Below are 19,349 nucleotides of genomic sequence, written 5' to 3' on the forward strand. Positions count from 1 at the left end.
CCTGTCTTGATTCCTGGGTTGACACCCCGTGCCCACCCCTGCCCTGAATATCCCTCCTCGGTCTCCTGCAAGGCTTTCACTCCATGGTCATTTTGTCCTTAACTCTTTTCTCCCTGTGCCCTCTGACACGGAGATCTTGATCGGGCCCAGATCCTTCACCTTCACCTTTGTGAAGTCTCCAGATGCCACTGCTCTGTCTCTTCTTGCAAGCTCCAACATTAGATGATCACCTGCCTCCCAGGCACCTCTGTCTGGAGAGATCTTGCTCTGATACCAACACTGCTCTTCCTGTGGAACCATCCTTCCCTTTCTATTCATGGATCATCACTGGTTTGGCTGCTCATTTATTTGTTTGGAGGTAACATCTGACAGTGCTCAGGGATTAATCTTGGCTCTGTGCTCAGTAAATACTTTGGGCAGGGTTTAAGGACAATGCTGGCGATCAAACCAGAGCTGGCAATAATCCCTCTGCCTTTTTTTGTTTGTTTGTTTTGGTCACATCCAGCAATGCTCCGGGGTTACTCCTGACTCTGCACTCAGGAATTACTCCTGGGAGTGCTTTGGGGACCTCATGAGATTCTGGGGATTGAACCTGGGTTGGCAGCATGCAAGGCAAACACCCTACCCACTGAACTACCAATCTGGCCCCTCCCTCTGCCTCATCCAAATTATCTTTGATGTCCTCCTCTCCCTGGCTTACCCATTAAATTCAACTTATAGATGTCTTGGTCCTACCACCACAGCACCCACCTCTTTTTGCTTTTTATGCTATGGTCAACAGTTTCATCCGGAACCCCCTCACCTAGGTTTTCCAACAAACATCCGTATCTCTCGATTCAAAGCTGTTCCCAGTTTGCATTGTGCCCTCCCAGATCCACAGGCTCTGTCTTCCTAAACTACATCTATTCCTTAACTCCCCTCTCCTCTCTCCTCTCCCCACCCCTCCCCTCCCCTCCCCTCTCCTCCCTTACCCTCCCCTCCATCTCTGATGGAGCCAGGCGCTCCTGACAGACACCTTGCCCCCAGGTGAGACTCAGGCTCCAGACCGTCTTACTTCTGACCAATCAAAAGTAGGTTTCAGGTGCCCTCTCTGGATTCTCACTCGCAGTTCATCAAACTCTTCATCAACTTTGTTCTTCAGACTTTCCTCTGCCTTCCACTCTTCACTATGAACCCTCTCTTGCCAAAGAGCCTGAGCTCTTTAAAAACCCCACCCAACCTCTAAGGCTCAGTTCCTGGATGATCTCTAGCTAATAGTGACCTCTCCTCTCTCTTCACTCCTCCAGAGCCTTCTCCATGTCTCTCTTCACAAAGGGCTTCAAATGAAAGCACCAGTTCATCTCCCCCCTTACTAAATTCCCCTTTAGGATAAGATTCCCCTCTAGTTCCAATATGCACTGAAATCTCTACCAGTAGAGACATGCGAGACCAGCCTAGACCCAGAAAGAGGATCAGTAGATAACTTGACTGGACCCAGCCCACTCCAACTCTTATTTCTTTTCTTGTCCTACTGCATTATCTCTGACATCTAATACAACACTCAATGATCACGGTGATAACAGGCATCTCTGTCTCATCCCTGGTGCAATGGGAAGGCGTCTCACCTTTCACCAGGTAAAGGAGATGCAGGGTGCAGATTTCTGTTCCCTTCCATTCGTCATGCTAAGAAAACTACCCCCAAGGTCTCTGAGACCTGAAACAGTACTAAGACATAAAGGAGTGGTTGGATCAAAGTGGAATGAACCATGGGAAGAGAGGACAGAGGTAGGGAGGACACCTGAGGAGAAATCAGACCAGTTCGTGGTGAAGAAGCGATTCTCCTTCCCATCTGAGCCTTCCTGGTGAACCATATTGACACTTAGGTTCATTCATCATTTTTGTGGGGGTCACACCCGGTGATGCACAGGGGTTACTCATGGCTCATGCACCCAGGAATTACTCCTGGAAGTGCTCGGGGGACCATATGGGATGCTGGGAATCGAACCCAGGTTGGCCGCGTGCAAGGCAAATGCCCTACCCGCTGTGCTATTGCTCCAGCCCCCTCGTTCAGCATCTTACATGTGGATGCAGAATGCACAGAGAAGGGGAGGAATGAAAGTCTATCTCGCTGTCCAAAGTTGAACGTCTCTACTCACCCGTGGCTCTGTCTCCATGAGCACTGCAGGCTGGGACCCGCCTGCAGGGCTCCTGGGGAGAGTGCATGTGAAACCTGCTGGTGTTAAGAAATCGTGACCGGAAACTATATGACTCTTCCTCTCTGTACCTCATCCCTTCTCCGGACCCAGCTTTTCGTGGTGAGTGGGAGAGGACTAGCAGGGTTTGGAGGGAGAGACACTACGTCAACCCTATCCACCCCCCACCCGCCACCCCAGGAATTTAGGGCAGCTACAGAACATTGCTCTTAGCAAGTCCTAGAGGTCACCCACTCTAAGATGAACTTCCTTCCCAGGTCATACTGGTAGGAGTCTCTCTGAGCAAACTCAGAGGCCTGGACATGGGGCTGGGGGAGGTATGGGGGGAGGGGGGGCGGACAGTGTTCTGCTCAGGAGAGGAGATTCAACCTGCCCTTACCCCCATGGATCTCACTCAATTTTATGCAAAAAGTGTCCCTATTCTTCAGGCTGCCATACTAACTCCTACCATGCAAAGAGGGGTTCATTTTGCCTGTCTCTTTCCCAAATCTGGGGGGGAAAATGAAAAAACACTGACAATGAACCCCATCTCAAATGTAGGAGAAAGAAGAGCGGGCAGCGTGGATTCTGGGGCCAGGACACACAGTGACTCATGCTGGGTTTCTGACTCGAGCGAAAGCTGCTATGTGCCGGCCTAATCCTGCAGGGAAACACTGGCTGTCATGCCCATGGTGCAAAGGTTTCCGTGATGGCCCATTTTCAGCTGCCCAGTGTTGCGTGGGGACCAGAGACCCAGGTTCACACACCCAGGGTGGGGGTCTCCTTCCCCGCCTGCAGCTGCCACGGTAACTCAAGTTTCCCCTAAATCTAGAAAAAGGGCAGCATGAGATCTGAGCGGAGGGGCATGGCAAAGGTTCCTGCTGCCCACACGGGACCAGTCCTGGGCTTCACCCCCACTGAAGAACCCACCCACAGGATGTTCCGCTCAGTTCTGCTGACCCTCATGGCAGAGGCCTGGCTGGGTGGGCAAGAGGAATCATCCCCTTAAGGCCTTGACACCCTCAGTTCCCTGTCGACAGCTACCCAGCAAGTATTCTTGGTTCCCTGCTCTCTCTTTGTCTCTCTCTATCTCTCTCTGTCTCTGTCTCTCTCTTCTGTCTCTCTGTCTCTGTCTTCTTCCCTGTCTCTCTCCCTCTCCCTCCTTCCTTCTCTCTCTCTCTTTCTCTCTCTCTCTCTCTCTCTCTCTCTCTCTCTCTCTCTCTCTCTCTCTCTCTCTCTGTGTCTCCTCTCCTCAGAAAAACAGGCCTACCTTTTATGGGCAGTGGACATCTGTCCCCCACTTCCGCTTCCCCTCAGGACTCACGGGGCAGTTGGTTGAGACCAAGCAGCTCACTGTCCCGCAAGCAAAGACAGGATCTGGAAGCCCCCACCAGGCTGAACTGTGGGGCACCTGGCCGGTCACGCCAATCAACAGAGCCCAGGAACCACCATCTCCCCTCCCAACCCTAACACCCCCCGCCTTGCTCATAGTCCTGAGTGGGGCTCAAGGAGAGATCCTAGTCTGAGATGCCCCCCAACAATCCTCTCCCTGCCCCCACACTCTTCCAAGAACCAAGTTTTCAAGTGGGCACCAACAGTCAGGCCTTCTCTCTGCTGTAAGAAAAAGCAATCTTTGCTCCAGCTCCCACATCACCACCTCGAGGAAGCCTTTCGGGATTGCCCGAGTCTTGCTTCCCCAGAACTTTCGGAGTGCTGCGGGCTGTGTTGGTCTACACTGCACTGTTAGAAAAGCCCGTCTGGGCAATGATTTCCTCTTAGATGGCAGGGTAGGGATTACAGTGACATTGGCCGGTGGATCTCTGTGCTTGCGTAGGTCTAATGCAAAACGCACGCAGTGAGCGAGCCTGTGACTCCCAGCTGTGCCTCTGCCAGGCCCTAGAAGCCCCCTGCCCACCTGCTCCCCACCCCCAGGGCCTCCAGGGGAGACCTTGGAGAAGTGGGTCAGAAGAAGGAGGAGCCCCAGGTCTTACCTGCTACCCGGTGTGCCACCAGCCCCTCCAGATTCAGCGGCTCCTCCTCTGGGGTCCGCGAGGGGTCTGCGGGCGTCTCCTTGGGTGGGAGCTGAGGCTGAGCGCTGAGGCCAGGGAGAGAAGTGGGGGGCTGCTGCGGCCCAGGGGGGCCCTGGGCAGCGGGGAAGTAGGCCACCGCTGCTGCCGGAGACGACGGCCCCTTCGGATGGAAACTCTGGCCGGGGCCCGCAGACGCCAGCTGGTAGTCGTAGGGTGAGTAAGGCCTGCCCAGCGGGGTGGACTCCAGAAAGGCCCGGCCGGCCGGCTCTGAGCTCCCCAGGGAACGGCCGGTGGGGATGTAGCCCGACCTGGACTGGGTCAGCGGATGGGAAGAGCCGGAGAGCGCCGAGGAGGACAGGGAGGACGCCCCGGGCCAGGCCCCCGGGAGACTCTGGGACTTGTGCAGGGGTGCGGCGGCCGAGGTGGTGGGCTCCAGGTCCAGCATCAGCATGTTGAGGGTCTCGATGGACTGTTCAATCTCCTGCCGCGAGGCTGCCCTGGGGAACTCGGGGAGGCCCGAGACGGCGGGTGTCTCTGCCGAGGGCTGGGGGCTGGACCCGACCCTTTCCGGGTGGGCTCTGTCCTGCTGGCGAGGGGGCGGGCGTGGTTGCTGCTGTTGCTGCTGCTGCCAGGAATTCAGGCCCCTTTGCACGGCCTCCCGGCTGCTCCCCCCACGCGTGGGGGCTGGCGGCAGCTGGGGCTCCGTTTCCGGGAAGGACTGAGACCGGAACATACCACTGGAGTCCTGGCCATAGTGGGGGGTGGCCCCTGGCTGTGGCCAGGCGGGGCGGTGGGCCCCCTCCCACTGGTAGCCCCCGGCTAAGCCCTCCTGTGCTGAGTAGGAGGGCCTCACGGGGGCCAGGTGGGTGGGCAGGGCCCGGCCGGCTGACTCATAGGGGTAGCCCCCGCCGTTGACCATGGCTTCTCCGGGGTAGTGCTTGTCCAGGCCGTTGGTGAGTGGGGACAGGGTGGCCTCTGGGTAGCCACTCTCGCTGATGGTGGCCACCCCGTCCAGGGAGGACAGCGTGCCCAAGCTTCCCGCGCTGTGCCCATCCTGGTGGGGCAGCTCGTCGTCAAGGATGTCCGTCTCCCGCTCGGTGGTGGCCAGGGCCCCACCATTGACATGGACCTGGGCTGGGACCACGTGGCGGCCGGCGGGCGAGGCTGGGCTCCCCGCGGGGCGGGCGTGGAGGAGGTGGTGTTGCGGGGCCTGGTACATGGCACCCTGCTTGTCCCGCTCCAAGCCGAAGCCACTGAGAAGCCGGTCCAGCTCGCGCTTCTCCTCAGGGCTCAGGGACACAGGCGCTCCCGCGGGCGCGGGCCCCGGCTCATCGGTCTTATCGGTCTTGGTGGAGGCTGTGGAGTTGCCCGAGTCACTGCTCACCGAGAGGGTATGTTCCACGTGGTTGGGGGTGGCCGATAGGGCGGGCCGAGGGGCACCGCCAGCCCCGATGCTGCCTGGCAGTGAGTCCTTCTTCTTCACCTTAGCATACAGGCTCCCATCCAGCGGCCCTTGGGTGTGTCCCACCACCTCTGCAGGGGGAGAGAGAGCACACGGCAAGGGTCAGAGGGAGGCAGGGGTGTCTCTCGGGAAAGAGCGCTAAGAGCTTCCTTGCCTGGACCCTAACTCCCCATCCCACCACCCCAAGATAGGATAAGGGTGCAGGAAGCTGAAGGCACCTTGGGCTTGGGGGCAGAACCCTCTTTCCCTCCCCAAGCTCCAGGGAGCCAATTGAGGCTGTCCTGGGGACCAGGGCTCCGCCTGCTTGCATTCCATTTGATTCCCAAGGACTTCGAAGCACTAGGTCAGGATGGGGTCCCATGACCAAGGAGACAGCCAAGGGGACATGCTTTCCTTCTGCACACTTGGGAATGTCCTACCCAAGGGGTTTCAGGGTGGGACAAGCTCTTCAGTATCAAGAACAACAAAGCAGGGACTGTCGTGGGGGTGATGGGTTTGATCGACGTATTTGCAGAGGTAAAGAATGTCCTGCTCGTTGAAGATGTGTGCATTAACCACAATGGCCCAAAGGGGGGGGGAGAGAGATAGAGAGAGAGAGAGAGAGAGAGAGAGAGAGAGACAGAGACAGAGACAGAGAGAGAGAAGTGCCTTTCATAGAGGCAGGCTGGAGGTGGAGTGGGGTGATGAGAGAGAAATTGGGGACACTGGAAAATATATACACTGGTGGAGGGATGGGTGTTGGAACACTATATGACTGAAACCTAATCATGAATAGCTTTGTAAGGGTCTGTCTCACAGTGATTCAATAAAAAAAAAAGAGGGGGGCAGACAACCCAGGTTCGATTCCCACCATCCCATATGGTCCCCTGAGCACAGCCAGCAGTAACTCCTGAGTGCATGAGCCACGAGTAACTCCTGTGCAATGCTGGGTGTGACCCAAAAAGCAAAAAAAAAAAAAAAAAAAAAAAAAAAAAAAAAAAAGAGGGGGGGAGATGTGTACATTGCCTTACAATTTGATTTAAAAAAAACTAAAAATCGACAATTTCTCTACAAATATGTTTGAAGCATCAGAAACACCACTTAAGAGTCAGAGTTGTTTGAAATGCCGCTGAGAATAGACCATCCTTCTGCAATTTTATTTACAGGGACTTCTAATTCTTCATCAAACATGGTGCCTGTAAGCAGCTGTGGTTCATTGAAAACACTCATTTTAAGTCTTTTTGAAAAACAGTAAAAGGAAAAAAAAAAAACGATGATGATGAGAGTAATCAGGGCTTGTGTCCCCTGGGTCATTTTCGTCTGCGGACTGCTCGGGGATCCATGAGCAATACTTTCTCTGGAAGGAAAAAGTGAGCGCCGAGTGGCACAGGGCCAAAGAGTTGACTCAGGGACCAGGCACTTGCCCTGCCCAGGGAAGGGAACTCCGTGATTTCACACCCGGTACAGTTGACACCACCACAGGCACACGCACGGCCACCCCAGGCGGAGCCCCCAGGGGTCAGGAGGAGAAAGCCCCCTCACTCACACTGCAAAAACAACAGCAGTGTTTGGGCACTCGCTGGCACGGTGAAAAACCAGACAGAGACCCCCCAGAGCAGCAGGCCGACACCCAGAGGCGCCCGCCCGCCCAGCTGCTAGCTGGGAGCCTGCTCAGAACGCTTGGGCGCGGACACAAATATGCAAAACTCAATAAAAACAGTGTAGAGGCACGCGGACAACGCCTTCCCTGTGCTGGACGCAGTGCAGGGCCGTCACGCATGGCTCTCTCGTCCTGGGTCTGGGAGCATTATGCCCCTTTGAAAGGTGGGGATGCAGCCTGGAGAGGTGCCTCTGGAGGCTGAGTGTCTACGTTCCTCATGCCTGGGAGTGATCCCAAGCACAGAGCTGGGAGTCGTCCCTGAGTTCTGCTGGGCGTGACCCACAAGTCAAAATAATGTCACTGTCACTGTCACTGTCCTCCCATTGTTCATCGATTTGCTTGAGCAGGCCCAGTAACGTCTCCATTGTGAGACTTGTTACTGTGTTTGGCATATCGAATACATCATGGATAGCTTGCCAGGCTTTGCCGTGTAGGCGAGATACTCTCAGTAGCTTGCAGGGCTCTCCAAGAGGGGTGAAGGAATCGAACCCAGGTGGGCCCAGTTGTCCGCATACAAGGCAAATGCCCTACCCACTGTGCTATCGCTCCAGCCCAAATCAAAATAATAGTAATAATAATAGTAGCACTGTAGCACTGTTTTCCTGTTGTTCGTCGATTCACTCAAGCAGGCACCAGCAACGTGTCCATGATAAGACTAGTTGTTACTGTTTTTGGCATATCAAATACGCCATCGGGAGCTTGCCAGGCTCTGCCGTGCAGGCGGGTGGGATACTCTTGGTAGCTTGCCAGGCTCTCTGAGAGGGATGGAGGAATTGAACCCGGGTCAGCTGCATTCAAGGCAAATGCCCTACCCGCTGTGCTATCGCTCCACCCAATGATAATAGTAGTAGTAGTAATAATAATAATGATAATGATAATAATAAAGATGTTGAAAGATGTTGAATCGAAGGGATGGAATATGGCTTAACAGTAGAGGCATGTCGAGGAGACATGGGACCATACAAGGCAAACGCCCTACCTGCTGTGCTATCGCTCCAGCCCCTATATGCAGACATTTAGCACCTGGTAAAGCTAGGGTTTTAAATGAGAACGTCTTTCTGAAAAAGCTGAAGTAACATATAATAGAATTAGGGCCCTTTAGAGACAGTACAGTGGGGACAGCCTCTGCCTTGAAAGCAGCGGAGCCAAGGGCACCGGTTATGGTTCCCCCATCCTACCAAGAGTGATTCCCGAGCACAGAGCCAGGCGTGAGCCCTGAGTACCAGGTGGTGTGGCTCAAAAGCCAATAACAACAGCAACAAAAAGAACAAAATTAGTAAGACTGGAGGGATCGGGCAAAGGGTAGGTTGCTTGCCTTGCATGCAGCTGACCTAGATCAATCCCAGGCATCCCATATGGTCACTAAGCCCACCAGGAGTAAGCCCTGAGCACAGAACCAGGAGTAAGCCCTGAGCACAGCCAGGTATGGCCCCCAGAACCCCCCACACACACTAACAATAATAATAATAATAATTAATAATATACCCAACTAATTAAAAATTAGAACTCAATCTGAACTTTAAAGAGCACACAAATTTTTATCATTGTTATTCATGACTGTCTCTCATACCCCTTCTCCTGCCACACACGAAGCAGATGCATGAGACTAGAATATCCCCTAAAAAACCTTAAATTTAAAGCCACAAACATTTCAGAAAATACAGGGCCTGCCAGGCGCAGGGATCAGTCCTCAGGCCAGAAGGGGCAACCCCTAAAAATAAACACACACACAGAAGCCTGTGGCCAAAAAAACAAGTGATGAGACAACCACAAAACAGGTACACACACACAAACACACACACACACACACACACACACACACACAGGCCAAGCAGACCCAATGGCATCACCAAGAGCCAGCACAAAGGCCGCTTCCACACACCCAGGGGCCATTGCCCCCAGCTCTCCCTGGGCCCCTGGGACCTCAGCGGGGCTGCATGACCCAGTGGGGACGCCCAAGATGCCCCCCTTGGAAGAACAAGCTCAAGCCCCGTCTGAACCTCCCGCCCAGCCCCTACGCTGGGTCCAGCTCACACGCACGGCTGCTCCCCCAACTGGCCTGTCCTTGTTCCCAAGGCCCCCTGCCCCCACATCCCTCATCCCTCCAAAGAACAGAGCTTCTCGCTCTGCTAGAAAGACAGGCCCAGGGGCTGTTTCCTGAGGAGAACAGGGGAAGGACCGGAATCTCTCCTCCCCTTGGAGCAGAGGTTTCCCTGGAGACAGGCCCCCTCAGAGCAGCGGGAATGTGAAGGATGCTTTCCCTGTCCCCAGGCCGGGGTGTGTGTGTATATGTGTGTGTGTGTGTGTGTGTGTGTGTGTGTGTGTGTTGCTTCCCCTGTCCCCAGGCTGGGACAGGCCCTTCTGGATCCTACTATCTGCAGCCCAAACCCTAAGATGCTGGGGTGTCCCTCCCCTCCCAAGCCAGGGGTCACCTCTATTCTTTAACACACCCTCCCCACCAGCCCTTACCCCACTCCAAGCTGGTCTGAGACAAAGGCTCAAGTGTCCAATATTCCTGTCCTCTCTCTAGTCAAGAGCAGCAAGAAGCAGTGGGTAGACACACCGGCCTGGCTCCAAGATGGAGCACAGGCCTCCAAGGTGAGAGGCCCTGGGTTCTAGCCTGGACATGGGGTGGTCTCACCCAGACACAAGGTGGTAGGAGCTGGGAGGAGCCATGGAAGGCAGCACCAGGCGTCCCTGTGCGCCTTTTCCTCTTAACAGGGAGCGTGAAAGAAGAGCTTCTGGCAAGCAAGCTCCAGAGGTATCCCTGGAGGCCGAGGATGGTGTTCGCACGGATTCCCATTACCTGCTCCCCGGGCCCTTCCGGCCCAGCTCCACTCGCCATTGATTTGGGGAAAGGTCAATATTAAATGGATTCTGCCGTGGAATGGACTCCCATGTGGGTCACTGTTTGCAGCAGAAACATCGGCAGGAACAATCAGCGCGGGGGTGTAACTGGTGTCGTGAAATCGAGTTGGCCGGACCCCAGCGGCAATGTCTGAGCTGTCCCCAGGGCCTGGAGCGTGCTGGCGCTCGACTCCAGCTGCCTTGCACCTTCCGGGCTTCTGGGGGAAAAACTGAGGCAGGCTCGGCTCCACCCAGTCGTGCCCGGCCAACAGGAGGATTTGCAGAAAGGCCAGAACCATGGGACGCGTGTCTGGTGGTCCTGTCCATAAACATGGGCTCACTCACCCTTCTCCCCGCCCGGAGACCTATTTGCCAGGACCACGAGCCGGAAGGCAACGTGGGCTCCGACCCCGACTCAGACAGGAAGGTCAACAGAGAGAAGTGGGCCAAGCCAGGAGAGAGGGTGAGGCAGGGGAGGGCACCAGGCGGGGGTGAGGGTCGTGACTCAAGGGCTTTGAACCCCCTAAGCCCTCCAGGAAACTGGGCAGAACACCAGACCTGTCCGGGGGTCCCCACAGGTCTCCCAGGAGATCCTCGGACACGACCGGTTCAAGTCAAACCGGCTCAGAGAGGGAGCAGTGCTCCCAGGAGGAGCAGGAAAGGAAGAAGCGCCGAGGGAAGGGTGAGGGAGGGGAAGGGAGGAGAAAAGGGGTGGGGAGGAGAAGGAAAGGAAAGAGAAGGAGGGGAGAGAAGAGGTGTGGAGGGGAGACAAGGGGTGGACAGGTTGGAGGGCAGAGAAGGGAGAAGGGACAGGGAGGAGAGCGGAGGAGGAAAGGGCAGGAAGGGCAGGGGAGGGGAGGGCAGAGGGAGGGGATGAGGGAGAGGGGAAGGGAAGGGAAGGGAAGGGAAGGGAAGGGAAGGGAAGGGAAGGGAAGGGAAGGGAAGGGAAGGGAAGGGAAGGGAAGGGAAGGGAAGAGAAGGATGGATGAGGGAAGGGAGGAAAGGGAGGGAATGAGGGAGAAGGGAGAGGAGGGGAGGGGTAGGGGCGGGGAGGGGGGCTGCAGGAACTGTGGCGGCTGGGCTTAGGATCAGCACAGGGACTACGGGAGGGGACTTCAGAGACAGGTAGTCCAGGGGAAAGGGGTCCCAGTGCCCACACCCCAATCCTGCCTGGGGGGCTCGTCCTCTCCCTGGGTCTGCAGGAAAGCCGCACCCTCCCGAGGCCCGGCTCGCCTTGTCTGACTATGGCTCCAGCCCTTCCCAGCAGCTGCTCCAGGCCCCGGGCCCGCCCCCCCCTCCCTGCAGTCCCACCCCCACCCCCCCACGCCCAATGGGGCGCACCAAGGGGCCGTGTCCAGATGTGCTCGTCATACTTCTGGAAAGCTCCAAGGAAAATCCCCAGCTGACTCGAACACGGACCAACCCCCTAAGCCCTCCAGGAAACTGGGCAGAACGCGGGTGCTAGCAGGCCAGCGCGTGGCCAGGGAGGGGGGCTGAGCCCCCACACTCCCAAAGGCACCAGGGAGACTGCGGGGTGTGTGTGTGTGGGAGGGTGTTGCCTGGCTTTAGGGTGAAGGATCGCGGCCAGGCATTGTTACCCAGGCATTGTTTCTTTTGGGGTCACACCCGGTGATGCTCAGGGGTTCCTCCTGGCTCTGCACTCAGGAATCACTCCTGGCAGTGCTCGGGGGACTATGGGATGCCGGAGATTGAACCCGGGTTGGCCGTGTGCAAGGCAAACGCCCTACCCACTGTGCTATCACTCCGGCCCCTACTCAGGTCTCTTTTGGGGTTCTCCCCTCACCTCACCCAAGACTTTCCCACAGAGACTCAGGGGTGGGGCCAAACCAGCACATTTAGCTCTTTGTGTTGGGGGGAGAAGGGTACACCACAGCCCAGGGTGTTTAGAGTAAGTCTGACCCAGGGGTGGAGTCGGCACTTTGAGGTCTGGGGTTAAGGACTCCCCTCTTTTCTCACTCAGGAGAATTTGGGGGGCGGTGGAGTGCGGGGGGGGTGCAACTGTGTCCTTCCTATGTAGACAGAGGGTCGGAGCCACGAGAAATAAGGGGGCACAAAAGAGAGAGAGAGAGAGAGAGAGAGAGCGCTCCACCTAGGAGATGACCCGGAGGCCTGTCTGCAAGGGTGAATGATTTATGATGGATTTTAGGAAGGGCCCTTCCTACTGAAAAGTCCTCTGGGGGCATGTCCAGCAGGAACAACAAAAAAAAAAACAATTCATTATGAGATATTACCCACAACAGCGATGACCAGCCCTCGCACAGGGAAATCGATGCTGGACCAATAGGAAGCCACTCCAGGATGGCCCCCAGGACCTACACCCCCAGCCCCCCCCAGGCACCCCCCAAAGGGGCCCAGGCCCAGAAACTGGGGAGGGGCCATCTGAGGCCACATGTGTGGGAGGAGACCTGGGGGGAGGGGCAGGAGAGAGTGAGGTCCTGGCTCCGGTGCTCTCGGCCAGCGGGAGGGAAGTGTGCTGGGGGCATGCAGGGGGGCGGGGGGAGGGCTCCCTTTGGGGTAGGGTCACTCTTTGGGGTCCAGAGGACAGCGCCAGGTACCAGCGAGATGACAGGGATGATTCTGAAGAGGAGCCAGGAGACCGTGTTCTGGCCACACTGACCACTGTCAGGACCCTCTAATGGCCCCATCAGCCACCTAGTGGGGCTAGAGCCTATCACCAGCCTGCAGATCTGCTGCGTGCTCCCCCCCATCCCATTTCTCTCCCCTCTGTGTCTATCTACAGGCTCCACCCATAGTGTGAAGTGTGACCCCCAAACCTGCCCGGCCCTCCGGGGAAGCCTCACTCCATAGGCACCCCCTACTCCGAGGCCCCCCACCAGGGCACACTCAGTTCTTCTATCTTCCTTATTTTGTTTTGTTTTGTTTTGGGGGAGCCACACCCGGCAATGCTCAGGGGTTACTCCTGGCTCTGCACTCAGGAATTAGTGCTGACTGGGCTCTGGGGACCCTATGGGATGCTGGGGACCGAACTCAGGTCAGCTGCATGTGGGGCAAGAGTCCTCCCCACTGGACCATCTCTCCAGCCCTTTTCTGTCTTCTGGGCCTGCAGCTCTCAGAATCTCTGAGAATCTCTGCCTGCTCCCTGCCCTGGACCATCTCTGGGAAAGCTTCCAGGCACCTTCTCCTGCCCCCAGCCCTGAGCCCTCGGACCCGGCCCAGCCTGCCCTCACCACCTTGTGAGGGGTGCCCGAGTGCACACCTGCTCAGTTATGTATGCCCCGTGAAGAAAGGCCCCTCTCTCTCTCTCTCTCTCCTCTTCTCTCTCTCCTCTCTTTCTTCTCCTCTCTCTCTCTTCTCCTCTCTATCTCTCTCTTCTCTCTATCTCTCTCTTCTCTCTCTCCTCTCTCTCCTATCTCTCTCTCCTCTCTCTCTCTCTCTCTGCCCCCAGCACCAGCCCCCAGACAGGCACCATTAACTGGTCTCTAAAGCTGCATGAGCCCCGCACAGGGGCACAGGCTGGCCCAGCACAATGCTTTCCTGGGCACACAAGCTTTTTTGCATGAGCTCAGCTCATCCGGATGCTTGAGAGGGTCTTGCCAGCCCCCAGAACACTCTTCTCCCACTACCACCCAAAAATATGGAAGATCGGGGGCTTGGATAGAAAGCACAGCGGGTAGGGCATTTGCCTTGCACGCGGATGACCCGGGTTCAATTCCCAGCATCCCATATGACGCTCCGAGCACTGCCAGGAGTAATTCCTGAGTGCACAACCAAGAGTAACCCCTGTGCATCGCTGGGTGTGATAAAAAAAAAAAAAGATATGGAAGATCAGGCATCTACGGTGGACCCCAAGCTTCAGCTCAGGGAAGGGGGGGGCGGTGAAAAAGAGACACGCTCCAGCCAATATTGTGAGACTTACACCCGTGGTCTTGGACCACCACAGGTGCAATAAAGCTGACAGCCATTAGCTCTACAGTCTTGGTTTAACTGCGGGCTATGGACAGGTCCACAGGACAGATGCCCATCCGAGTATCCCAAGGCCGAGGAGGGGGCAAGTGTGGTAGCACAGCAGGTAGGTCATTTGCCTTGCACGCAGGTGACCAGGTTTGAATGCCAGCACCATCTGGTCCCATCCCCAAGCCCACCAGGAGTGATCCCTGGGTGGCCAGCCAGACCAAGCCCTGAGCACAGCTGGGTGTGGCTCAAAGAGAAAATAACAAACCAAAAAAGAAAAAAAAAAAAGTCAAGGAACGCAGGTCTGCATACTTGGTAGCACAGGCGAGACCCAGAGATGGGCGGTCTCTGTAAACTGGCGGAGCCAAAGCTGACCCTGTGATCCTTCCCACCGCTGGCCACCAGACTCCCCGGCGACACCTCCACCGGGCCAGCGCCATGATTTCAGACACTGCAGAGGGCGTCCATGAAGCCTAAGACCCACACTTCTCACAACCAGGGTGCCGCTTCCAGGTCACCCCATCTGGGGTCTGTGTGGAGTGCGCTGGCTCCTTGCAGGAGAGAGGAGAGGGGAGCGAGCGAGTCCCTAGAAGGAGTCAGCCCAGCACTACAGGAGCAGGTGAGAACAGAGAAGGTGGTGGAGCCGGGTTCAAACACCAGCAGAAAGTCCTGAGGGAGGGTGTCTGCGACTGTCCTGCTGTCCACCCATGCCAACGGCCGCGTCCACTGCCCTGTATCCAGCCTACCCTGCAGAGTTTTTCCCCAGTGATAAGGGGCTTCCTCGGGGGGGGGGGGGTTCTGAAGATGAGCTGAGAAGAGTCGCCCCCCTCTCCGCCCTCCTCTGGATTGAATTGACGCCATGCCAGAGAGACACATTTCTGGGAAGCAGAAAGCAGGGGACAGGGTCCACCCATGCAACAGGCTCCCAGCGGGAGGTGCCCCCTGGCCATCCCCCAGACACGCATGGGCCAGAGAGCACAGACACAGCAAGACACACCTTGCCCATCCTCCGACTTTCCAGCGTAAGCCCAGAACAGAGAAAAGGAAGGGTCCCAAGGGAGTCGCCCACCCACCAGTCCCTAAAGGGACCTCACATCACCTCCAAAATCTGCCTCTACAGAAAAGAGAGAGAGAGAGAGAGAGAGAGAGAGAGAGAGAGAGAGAGAGAGAGGTGACCATGTACAGGCCACCTCACCCAGGGGCCCCTCCACCACTGTGACCACTAGTAAGTGAAAGGTTAGAGGCCCCCAGTTTCCCATGTATACCCTGGACTGGGGTCTGGGGTGGCCTAAGCATGGAAGGGGGTCTTGAGACTGAGACAGAAAACAGAGGTGCAACCCCCTCCCCAAACACACACACACACACACACACACACACACACACACACTGCTCCGCTCCTTCCTGGACCCCAGATCCCCCACTCCACAACTCAAGACATCAGCTGAGCCAAGGGATTTTTAAACCCCTGTGGTCTTTGGGGAGCAGAAGAGCCTGTGAGGGTGGGGCACCCACTGTCGACCCGTCATGTTACAAGACAAGAAAGTTCAACAGGCTCAGGGGACCCCCAGCCCCCTAGAACACCCAGCAGAGCAGGTATCGGGAGAGATGTGGAAAAGTCAACTTCTGGCGACCTCCCAGTTCAGTGAAGCTCAGTGCTCCTTTCCCCAGTGGGCATCACGCAGGGTTCCGCGGGCAGAAGAGACAGGGGTGCTGGGGTCAGGGCCGCTCTGGCTGCAGACCCACAAGCTCCCAGGACAACCCAGACTGCGGCCAGGGCCCCCTCCCGCAGGGCCCTTGCAAGCTGACCCTGAGCGCCACCCTCTTCCTGGGGTTCCGGCAGAGGGCCGCGGGGAGTGGGGACAGCGACCTTTAGGGCACACCCCACGGAGCAGCGCCAAGTCAGGTTCAGGCCACCAGCCCACGCCTGCCTGCTGACCAAACGCACACTGGCAAGGCCAGGCTCCCGGCTCCCGCTGCCGCCACCACCGGGCACCATAATAATCCGGGCCTGGCACTCCCGCTCCCCGCCCGCGGCCCATCCGGGCACCAGCTATCACAGGCACTCAAGGTAAAAATAGCTCGAAGCCGGGCCCCACGGCAACTGAAGCCCTTCTCTGCCAGGTCGGGCACTCAGAACCCCTGGGCCTGGTTGGAGGCAGGCAGGAGGGGAGGGGGGGGCGGCAGGCAAATCAGGAGGGGTGAGGGGAGACGGGGCCAGGCAGCAGCTACCAAGAGCTCTGCCAAAGTTGGGAGTGAGTCTGAAGGGAGCTCAGTGGCCCACCTTGGGGACCATCGAATAGGGAGTCGTCCTGCATCAGACATCCCAGCGGCAATGTTTGAGGGGGGGTGGTGAGGCACGCCTCCTCCACCCCACTCCCTCTGCCCACCCCACTTCTCATCCAGCGGCGAGAACAGAATGTGAGGCTGGCTCCCCCCAACTCAGCCGCGGCACAGACTTGTAGCTCTCCCACGTCCCAGCCAGGAAGCAGGTCCCCAGAGGGAGACAGGCACGGGTCCCCCGACATGTACCCCCCGCTGCAAAGGCAGCGGCTGACAGTCCACACTCCCTCCACTCTCCCTAAAAGAAGAACAGATCCCAGGACCACAACCCCCACCACCACCACCACCACCCCCCCCGACCTTGCACCCCAGCTTAGGAAAGTCTCCCCAAGGGTCCAGCCCCTCACTCGACCACACAAGGACACACACACAGGCCAAGCACTTACCCTCGGAATGGGACTGGAGAGAGGACTGGGTGGGGAGCAGGAGGGTGTGGGTGTGATCTCAGTTGCCTGAGTTTCAGATCAGTCCTCCTCCGGGGCTGGCTGGCTGGCTGGCTGGCGGTCCTCCTCTGCCTACTCCAGCCAGGCCGGTGGGTGGAGCAAGTACTGGGCCCCGCCGCCCGCCACCGGCCACCCGCCCCTGCACACTCCCGGGGCTCCCTGGCTCTCTTCTTGCTCACTCTCTCCCCCTCTCGGCTAGCTCGCTGGCCTCACTCTGGCTCTAGGAAGCCAGTGGGATAAAAAAAAAAAAAAAAAAAAAAAAAAAAACTGTCTGTAATTTCAGCCAGCTGGGTCCCCAGGGCTTCACTTATCATCCTGTAGCTATGCAGTTCTTGAATGACATCACAGTGGCTTCCTAAGCCCTCCACAGGAGCGAGAGCCAGTGAGTGAGCGAGAGTGTGAGAGCGAGGAAGTGGGGGCGCAGCCAGCCAGCCTTACCCCGAGCCCCCCTCCTGTGGCTTCCAGCCCCCACTCAACCAGGTCCCAGCCCCAGCTCTGACCAGCACCCCCCCACCCCGCCACCCCACCAAACACCCCCCTACAGTAGCTTCCAGCCTCATGGGCCCCGGCTCGCCACCCCGTTCCCACACTTCCACTCCCAACTCAACTCAGCGCCAGCTCCCGGCTCCACGAGAGCCTGGGGACAGTCCCACCCTGACACCACCACCACCTCAGTCCCACGTCATCCCCGGGCACCCCAATAACTGAGACATGGGAAAGAGGGAGAAGCCGGAGTCCCAAGTGGCCGTGGCCATTGCGGGGCGGGGAGTGGGTGGGGGTAGGGGAGGTCCTAGGAGGGTACTAAGATTTATTTCCCCAAATTTTTCCACATTTCTTTTCCATTCTCGGCAAATGAAAGGCAGGACAGATGACAATAATTTTCCAGCTGCTGAACAATAAGGTGGAAATCTTTTTTTTCCCTCTCTCTCTCCCCCTCCTTCCCCCCACGGGCAGTCTAGGGGCCAGGACACTTCCTTGGCTTCGAAAAAGGGGAGTGGAGGGGGTGGTGTGTGGGAATACCACAAATCTCAGTACTTCCCGGATGTGACCAGGGAGGCAGAATCCAGGGGATCGGAGTGTCACCCTGGCTGGTCTCCTGGAGGGGACGGGAGCCCCAGAGTGGTTGGGATTCTGGCCCAGTCGCTTGGACGGTTTCCGAGGCCTGTCTCAGAGAGGGGCCAGGGGGCGTCTGGCCCCAGAGACTGATCTGCAGTAGCCACCTCCGACGCAGTGGCCACTGAACTCGGGCGAACATGCCTCCCGTGAGCCTCAGAAGGGGACAGAGAGGGGCCGGAGGGACAGTACAGCAGGCAGGGCATTTGCCTTGCACGCGGCCGATCCGGGTTCAATTCCCAGCATCCCATATGGTCCCCTGAGCACTGCCAGGAGTAATTCCTGAGTGCAGAGCCAGGAGTAACCCCTGAGCATCAGCAGGTGTGACCCAAAAAAGAAAAAAAGGGGCGGGGGGCACAGAGTGCACCAGCAACGTTTGTCCATGCTCCCACTCAAAACCCACCAGGGGCTGCCCCGTCCCTGCGCTCAGCCTATGCTTGTGTTAGAAACTGTGCTCGAGGAACACAGGGTGGCAGTGCCAGTAGCCAGGCCAGTGGGAGTGAGGGCATCTCCTTCTGGGCAGAGGCCCAGGCAGCCTGCACCCTGACAGGGCTGCTACAGCCCCCCCCCCACTCTGGGATTGGCCACCTCCCTACCCGTTCCCCACTGCTGGGCCCTCTGCGGACACAGGGGTGCATCCAAGAGCTTGGAAGGCGGAAGTGCCTTCACTGTCTCTTCACTGAACAGAGGGAGGAGACGCCCAGGGTCCCAGATGCTATGAGGAATTGGGAGACGGAGCAGAGGGCTGCTATGCCTGAGATGAGGTCATGAAAGTTGCTTTTAAGTGGATGGTCATGGAGAGTATCATGCTAAGTGAAATGAGTCAGAAAGAGAGGGACAGACATAGAAGGACTGCATTCATTTGTGGAATATAAAATACCACAAGATGAGACTGACACCCAAGGACAGTAGACACAAAGGCCAGAAAGACTGCTCCATAGTTGGAAGCCTGCCTCATGAGCTGGAGAAGGGAGAAGGCAGCTGGAATAGAGAAGGGATCACTAAGACAATGATGGTTGGAGGGATCGTGCGGGATGGGAGGTGTGTGCTTAAAGTAGATAAAGGACCAAACGTGATGGCCTCTCAGTATCTGTATTGCAAACCATAATGCTCAAAAGTAGAGAGAGAATAAGAGAGAAATTGCCATGGAGGCAGGGGGAGGGTTGGAAAGGGGGGGATACTGGGGACATTGGTGGTGGAGAATGTGCACTGGTGGAGGGATGGATATTTGATCATTGTATGACTGAAACTCAAACATGAGAGCTTTGTAACTATATTTCACGGTGATTCAATAAAAAAAAAAGAGCTATCATGCTGGCCAAGTGTAAAACCACAAGTTTGATCCCCAGCACCTCTACCCTGTGGACAGAG

General features: G+C 57.1%; 1 protein-coding gene across 3 annotated transcripts in view; it reads right to left on the reverse strand.

Moving 5' to 3' along the window:
• TNS1 (tensin 1) overlaps positions 1–19,349 on the reverse strand; it is a 157,218-nt gene that overhangs the window by 42,013 nt on the left and 95,856 nt on the right. For all 3 annotated transcript variants that reach the window (XM_056111616.1, XM_056111615.1, XM_056111617.1), the window contains one exon: positions 4,163–5,734. In XM_056111616.1, coding sequence (XP_055967591.1) covers positions 4,163–5,734 — 1,572 coding nt within the window. The remainder of the gene's footprint in view (positions 1–4,162; positions 5,735–19,349) is intronic.

The sequence above is a fragment of the Sorex fumeus genome, unplaced genomic scaffold, assembly GCF_029834395.1.
Source record: "Sorex fumeus unplaced genomic scaffold, SorFum_2.1 ptg000014l, whole genome shotgun sequence".
Taxonomy (NCBI): Eukaryota; Metazoa; Chordata; class Mammalia; order Eulipotyphla; family Soricidae; genus Sorex; species Sorex fumeus.